Genomic DNA, 7,773 nt, shown 5'->3' with positions numbered 1-7,773 from the left:
GAGTTTTCTTGAAGTTTCTCACATGAGGTTTTTAACGAGGTAACAAAGTGCAAATGCAATTTGTATCACCATGCTCTCTTTCTCCATATTTTTCCACTGGTTTTTTCGGAGTTTTAACGAGGCATGTGTTGGTCGCGGTATTCGCCCAAGGGGGAGTGTTAAGTAACCCTAGTTAGGGTTATGTGGGCAAATACCTGCTTTGCCCCTGAGGGGTCTCACATCTCTATATAAGGAACATGTACACCACTTCATAATACAGAGATCAGAAAGAGGCCAGAGGTTCAACCCTATATCTAGTGTCTCGTGTGTTTCCTCTGTCGTGCTTATGGGAAGGGAGACGAGTTCTCTACATCTTCTTGCGCCTCTACTGCTGACGAGAGGGAAGAGAGCGAATCTGATGATCCGTGATAACGTAGTTATCAACAAAACGAACCGGTTTCATCGACCGCTCTCGCTTGCAAGGAAAAAGAAATAAAGAAATTGGTCCAGTAGCCCTGGAAGAACTGTTCTCCTGGATTGAATTCACAAAACAACTGTTTGTTATTTTCTTCTCCCGTTCACTTCTCTTTGGCCCGAAACCGAGAGCTAGTGCTTGATTCGGTCGTTTTTGGGCACCGAACACGTTCTTGGGACCGCCGCCGCCGCCCTACTTCCAGTCCCAGCTGCTCAGGTCTCCATCGGCCTCGAGCCCTTTGCCGGCGACGAGCACTCACAACACCAGGTATGCCTGCTCCTTCTCTTCCCTTCCGTGCAAAACTGGGCACCCAATCGGCCGAACCCTAATTTAAGCTACTTTGCTATCTGTATTCGGTTGGATCTGATCTAATCGCCAGTAATTGCATGTGTTATGTGTTTTTGGCAAAAAAAATATTGTCTGTTCATACGCCATGTCCTTTATTGGGTCCGGCCCTGCTGCGTGGCAGAGTAGCCGATTGAATATTGTTGGTAGTGTAGCTGGCAGTTCAAGTATTCATGTCTTTCTGCTACTATAATTTGGATAGATGTGGTTTTAAGGTGCTTGATTGCTCATGTTTATGAATTTGCGTATAATCAGCGATTATTGAGACTTGGTCTTGTATCTACTGGTTGAGGGTTAATTATCCCCTGTACTGGTGTCTAGTGGTTAGATGTGTCATCTATGATTCTCCGGTTAATTGAAGCATACCCTTTTTGTGCGACATTGATTAGTTGGTGTCACTATCTTTTGATTCTAACCAGTATATGTTCATCTGTCAAGGCAGCGTTGAAGTTTCCTATGACTCAAAGTATTAAGTGCTGATTTAGTGATCTCGCAATGATAATTTCTGTGCTTCTGTGTCAAACTTCCACTTACATGACTGGATAATCGACCATTGCTGGATTGATAATTTCTTGCACGCACGAAACAGGGTTATGCTCTTCTCCCATGAGCATTAGCCCAGCCCATAGCTGATAGCGCTGTAAACAGATGCAGCCCCATAAAGGTCCCTACCCCTTGTCCCCCGGCGCTATTGGTTCCCCTCGCGGACGCGGAAGAAGCACAAAAGAAGTAGAGCCCCCCCCCCCCCCCCCCTTGCCTCCGCGCTCGCCGCCTGCCTCTCGCGCCCTGCTTGGCTCTTGTACGGCGTTGATCCTGCGGTGAGGAAGCCTTCCCACTTCGGTATTGATGCCAACTTCATTGGTCCATGCTGCACACCGCCCCTCATGAGTGCACACCACCAGCTACCTTGAATGTACTCCGACAACCCTCGTTGACTATGTTGTTTTCGGTCAGCCTTGCCCTCCTCCCCATGTCCTTGTTCATCCTTCTCTTCTTTATGTTCCTTAGGATTTGGAGAACTTTTTTCACGAAATATTTAGGGAGTGTTTGGTTTAAAGAATCAATCCATTCTAGATGAGGTGGTGTATCATGAGTACATTCCACAAATTTGGTGGAATGAACTCATTCCTCATTTATTACTAATTATTAGCCTATGAGGAATGAAATAGTGATGGATCAAAGTCATTCCATTCCACAAACCAAACAAGAAAGTGAGGAGTGAGAAAATGATGGACTACCTCATTCCTCAAACCAAACACGCTATTAGATTTAGCTTACTTCTCTATTCAATTCTTTTATTTGTTTTCCTCTAGGGCCTGGAGAAATTTTCACGAGATATTTAGATCTTGTGTACTTCTCTATTCAATTGTTGTCTTTTATTGAATGTTGTATGTGCCATGCCAAATTTTTTTTTTTGATAAATATTTGTTGTAAAGAATGATTAGCTGGGTTACATACTGGACATGGTTTTTAAAGCGGTAAGGCGGTCCAAGGCGTTGGACCACCGCCTGGACGCCTAGGCGGCGCCTAGGCGACGCCTAGGCGAGGTAGGCGGGCAAGGCGCCTAGGCGTTAGACCACCGCCCGGACGCCTAGGTGACGCCTTAAGAACAGAGATACTGGACATTTTGATCCATGTCACCGGTGTCCCTCCCCCTTTCATACGTCTGATCCCAACCTTTCCCAAACCCTAACGATTTATGTGTTCAGTTTTGTAAGAGGGGATCTGTACCAGTCAGGCTGAGCAGCAGCAGCAGTGGTGTGTTCTGGCTTGTGTGGGACCTAGAGGAAGCTTACACAACAGGGAAGAGTATTGTGTTAGGTGAGTTAGAAAGTAATGGAATGCATGCAGTGACTCACATTGATTTCTCATCGGCTCCCTTATTTTTATTTATTTATTTACGTATCATCTCTCAATTGTGTATCTCATCTATGCATTGCCTAAATCCAGTTTAGATAATAACAAACTGATTCATTTCCACAAACTTTGGCACTATTGAGTGAAATATCCAATTCGGTATCTGTATAAAGAGGGCTTGCACTTTGAATCAGCATCCTGCAGATGCACAAGCCTTCTTGCTAGGTGCTTGGCATCAGTTCTGATTAAACAGTGCTTTGTCGATTTGTTGGATTTATTGGTCACATTACAGTCTTGTTGGAAATCTTTTTTTTGAGTGTATTGTTGGAAATCTTTTTGATCCTTAATATGATCTGTACACAAGGGTAGGCCTGGTGCAGTGGTGAGAATTGTATCACTGAGTCATTAGGTCGCAGGTTCGAAGCAGCCTCTCCGCATTTGCAGGGAAAAAGCTTGCCTCAGTTTATCCCTTCCTCAGACCTTACTCATGTGGGAGCCTCTGGCAGACTGGCACTAGATCTGCTCTGCCCTTCACATGATCTGTATTTTTCCGGTTTGTAGTTAGGTGGCATAATACACTTAGTTATGCTCACATACTTTGTGCCATGTCATGCTGCAGTAGCTGGAACATGCCTTCAATCAATTGGTTTTATTTTGTGCGATGATCATTCCTACTATTTTGTGCCATGTCATGCTGCAGTAGCTGGAACATGCCTTCAATCAATTGGAACATGCCTTCAATCAGCTGGAACATACTCTGTTGGCAAATGGCAACCAAACACAATAATGACAATAAAAGCACTTGATGACTGTGGAGGGAAGCATCATCAATGGGATTTTATTTTGTGCGATGATCATTCCTACTATTTTTTTATTTGGATTATCTTTGCATGGTGTAGTTTCATTGCTATTTTGTTTGAATTTAAGTAGTTATATAGTGTGTAGTTTTGGTCGATAATGACAATAAAAGCACTTGATGACTGTGGAGGGAAGCATCATCAATGGGATTTTATTTTGTGCGATGATCATTCCTACTATTTTTTTATTTGGATTATCTTCGCATGCTGTAGTTTCGTTGCTATTTTGTTTGAATTTAAGTAGTTATATAGTGTGTAGTTTTGGTTGCTAATGTGCTATTTTATATCACATTTGACCTAAAAGTAGGTTGCCTGCAGTTAGGTGTGATTATACATGGCCACTCTATTGCTTTAAGTAGCTTACATAAAAGAGATTAGGACTTAGGAGGGTAACTAGAGATACGCAACCAAACAGTACGAAGTGCTTAACTGACTGGACCCAATTAGAGGAAAATATAGTTTGGTTGAGTAGATTACAAATATGTATATGGTTGCACAATCAACCATGGATGTTTATGAGATAATCCAAATTTTCTTTGGCACGTATCGGCAACAATTATGGAGCATTATAGTTGAGCTTGCAGATATATATGCATTTCAACATTTCTGTCAACATCTGTGCAAGTTTTTTTTTTGTAGTGTGGCTCATGGTTTATAACTCATTTCAGTCAACATCTGTGCATTTCAGCATTTTAGTCAACGTTGAACCAAACAGCTTCTAATTAACTCATTGGGTTGTCTAAATAATTTGAGGATGGTCCGTACTATTGATTAATATATTTGATTTTATGTACAGTTATTACATTTCCATGTTTTCTAGCACTTATAAACGTGCTCCTTTATTGACTAATTTAAGTTTCTTCTTCAATTGGTACCAAATTCCATCTCCAGTACTCCTAGTCTCTTGTTGTTCTTTTAAGACTGATAACTTGATTCAGGATGTATGCTTTGCAAGTTCTGCAATTTAATAATGTACTTACTGATTGATGTATCACCTGACAACCGAACTCCTTTTATAACTTGGATATATAATGTGTCAGCTGATCTTTTGGTAGTGACACTACTTCAATCGACATTTTCTATGTTCGCCTTGTACTCATGTCTATTTTCCTTCATTCATTAGATAAGTCTCAAAGGTAGAAGCGAGGCCTGCTTGCTGTCAATATTTTTCACTTCGAAAAGTTACAAGCCAAAGTACCAAAATTGACCTTGTTCTAGATCGTTTCATTTTTCTGGATTTGAGAAGCACTTAGCTCTAAAGCATGTTATTTGATTATCACATCAAAATTTCTGAAACTATGTTATCATTTTTTTAGTTTTATTTCATTCTGTGATGAATCTTAACATAGGATGAACTTTGAAAATTGATGATCCGTAGATAAGTGTAGGATGCTATGTATTTGTTGCTGTTTGTTTTAGTACACCTCAACGAACGAGTTATGTTCCTTTCCAGCCTACCTGTTACCTTGTTGCTAGCCATACACCATAAAGAGAACGCAGGACCCCGTTACCTTGTTGCTAGTCAAACACCATAAAGAGAATGCAAGACATGAAAAATTGAACCAAACAAATCCCGCTTTGCCTTACCATGCAACGGGTACCACTGCAACCTGATTCCATTAACGTTGCCACTCCCACCGACAGAACCAAACAGCACCTGAGTGTGTAACTTTGCTGCTCCCAGTTATAATATGGAAGCATATTTTTTCCCTTCAGTTAAACTGTTGTGGCATGGAATTTGACCGTGCATTTAGCGATTCCAGAATTTTTATTGTCTTCTAATTAAATATCTGATTGCAGAAAATAGTTTTTCTTGGTACTGCCAGAAGCCATGTATTATTTTGGTGGTTGGATCATCATAAATCTCATGCTTCTGCCACAATTTGGCTGTCTTAGTTCAAGGCTGTTAATGGAATATATGATTGTTTTCTCATAAATGTTGCGTTATTTAGATTGATGTGTAATTTAAGGATTTTCCCCCTTTTGTTCTGGCTGATTCCTAGATCATTTTCTAATGGTACCTTAATGTTTGTTATGTTGGCACGTAGGGTGTAACAATGTCTTCTTCAATGGAATCGTCATACCTTCCTGCTACAACTGAGTCATTAGCCCAAGCTCAAGAGGCTAAGGATGCTTCAGAGTCCATTTCAATCCTTTACCGTGTCATTCAGGACCCATCTTCTTCTGCTGATGCACTGAGAACAAAAGAAGTTGCAATTACAAATCTTACAAACTACCTCACTAAAGAAAACAGAGCTGAGGAGCTGCGTAATCTTTTGACCCAGCTCAGACCATTTTTTGCAGTTATTCCTAAGGCAAAGACTGCAAAAATTGTCCGTGGAATAATTGATGCTGTCGCCAAGATACCTGGAACATCAGATCTTCAGATTTCACTCTGCAAGGAAATGGTAGAATGGACCCGTGCAGAGAAGCGTACTTTCCTCCGGCAACGTGTGGAGGCAAGGTTGGCAGCTCTCCTGTTAGAGAATCAGGAGTATACTGAAGCCCTTACCCTGCTTACTAGTCTTATCAAGGAAGTCAGGAGACTTGATGACAAGTTACTTCTTGTGGACATTGACCTTTTGGAAAGCAAACTTCACTTCTCCCTGAGAAATCTGCCAAAGGCCAAAGCCTCCTTAACTGCTGCTAGAACAGCAGCAAATGCCATTTATGTTCCACCTGCTCAGCAAGGCACTATTGATCTCCAGAGTGGAATCCTCCATGCTGAAGAAAAGGATTACAAGACTGCTTACAGCTACTTCTTTGAAGCATTTGAAGCTTTCAGTGCACTGGAGGACCCGAAGGCCATCTTTAGCCTGAAGTACATGCTCTTGTGTAAGATAATGGTTAACCAAGCTGACGATGTTGCAGGAATAATCTCGTCTAAGGCTGGCCTAAAATATCTGGGTCCTGATGTTGATGCTATGAAGGCTGTTGCTGATGCATACTCTAAAAGATCTCTCAAGTATTTTGAAACTGCCCTTCGTGATTATAAGTCCCAGCTGGAGGAGGACCCTATTGTCCACAGGCATCTTTCTTCTCTGTATGATACACTGCTGGAGCAGAATCTCTGCAGGTTGATTGAGCCCTACTCAAGGGTGGAGATTGCACATATAGCGGAGATGATTGAATTGCCGATTGACCATGTTGAGAAGAAGCTGTCGCAGATGATCCTTGACAAGAAATTTGCTGGGACACTAGATCAAGGTGCTGGCTGCCTCATTATCTTTGAGGATTCTAAGACCGAGGAAATCTTCCCTGCCACTCTCGAAACCATTTCGAATGTCGGGAAGGTTGTGGACAGCCTTTATGTGAGGTCGGCCAAGATCATGGCTTGAAAGCAGCTAGTCTTACCTGTTTGCTCTGATTTCATTTCCAGTCTGTCGATGTCCTCAGACATTTATTCCTTCAATATTGACAGTTTATTGTGACCGCTACAGGTTCATGTGACCAAAGGCTAGCTATTTTTACGACTGAATGAGTTATGCATGTATTGGTCTTTTAATATCAGCGTGCAGAGTCGGACGGATGTTATTGTGTGTTAATTAATCTACCATGTTATCGAAATGCATGTCTTTAGCTCCACTGCGGCTTCTGTCTACAGATGGACAATTAGCACTTATACGATGTGCTGAATTAGGCACAACACAAAAAAGCACCAGGCTAACCGTCATCTCGGCCCGAGCACAGAATGATTATATTTTTTATTTTACAAAATATAATACTATATATATATATATAATATCTATTTGATGTAAAACATAAACAAACCTGGATTCAACCGGCTAGCAGAGTGCAGCTAGAGCCTTCTGCTCAATGTCCAACAACACGCAAAGAGACCGGCTTGGCACAGTTAGCAAGCCGATGTACCATGTTTGGGCCACGCTGAGCCGTCTATTTGCCCATCTATACTTGTGTCCGCTATGAATTCACCTGAATATGTTACATAGCTTCAATATATCTTGACTTCAATATATATATAGTGGGCGAAGCCCCAGCCAGGGAGACCGATCGGGTCGCGTTCGGCCCACTGGACGCCAGCCTGCACCATTTATGCAAAGGATAACCACGTATCCCGTCTTACACGTGACATGCAATTACGCAACCATAAATATGTGTACAAATGTGCATAACTCATGCATAAATGGAATCTTTGCATGCCAGGAATCGCGCGCACAAATATTTGCATGTGCTAGACGTTTACGACTGCATAACGTTGTGATACATGATAGCGTAAACCATGCAAACATTTAAAATCTC

The 7,773-nt window shown here is 41.8% G+C and overlaps 1 protein-coding gene across 2 annotated transcripts; it reads left to right on the top strand.

The window, feature by feature from the left end:
- Nucleotides 1-394: 394 nt before the first annotated feature.
- LOC100284700 (uncharacterized) lies at nt 395-7,080 on the top strand. Of its 2 annotated transcripts, NM_001157595.2 has the most exons (3): nt 536-721; nt 2,509-2,620; nt 5,562-6,983. In NM_001157595.2, the coding sequence occupies exon 3, from the start codon at nt 5,571-5,573 to the stop codon at nt 6,849-6,851; it is 1,281 nt and encodes a 426-aa protein (NP_001151067.2). In that variant the 5' UTR covers nt 536-721; nt 2,509-2,620; nt 5,562-5,570; the 3' UTR covers nt 6,852-6,983. The 2 variants fall into 2 exon arrangements, with proteins under 2 accessions (NP_001351980.1, NP_001151067.2); NM_001365051.1 differs by lacking the exon at nt 2,509-2,620 and having other exon boundaries at nt 395-721; nt 5,562-7,080.
- The last annotated feature ends 693 nt before the right edge of the window (nt 7,081-7,773 follow it).

Source organism: Zea mays, chromosome 2 (genome assembly GCF_902167145.1).
Source record: "Zea mays cultivar B73 chromosome 2, Zm-B73-REFERENCE-NAM-5.0, whole genome shotgun sequence".
NCBI lineage: Eukaryota > Viridiplantae > Streptophyta > Magnoliopsida > Poales > Poaceae > Zea > Zea mays.
This window is presented reverse-complemented; position numbering and strand designations above follow the sequence as displayed.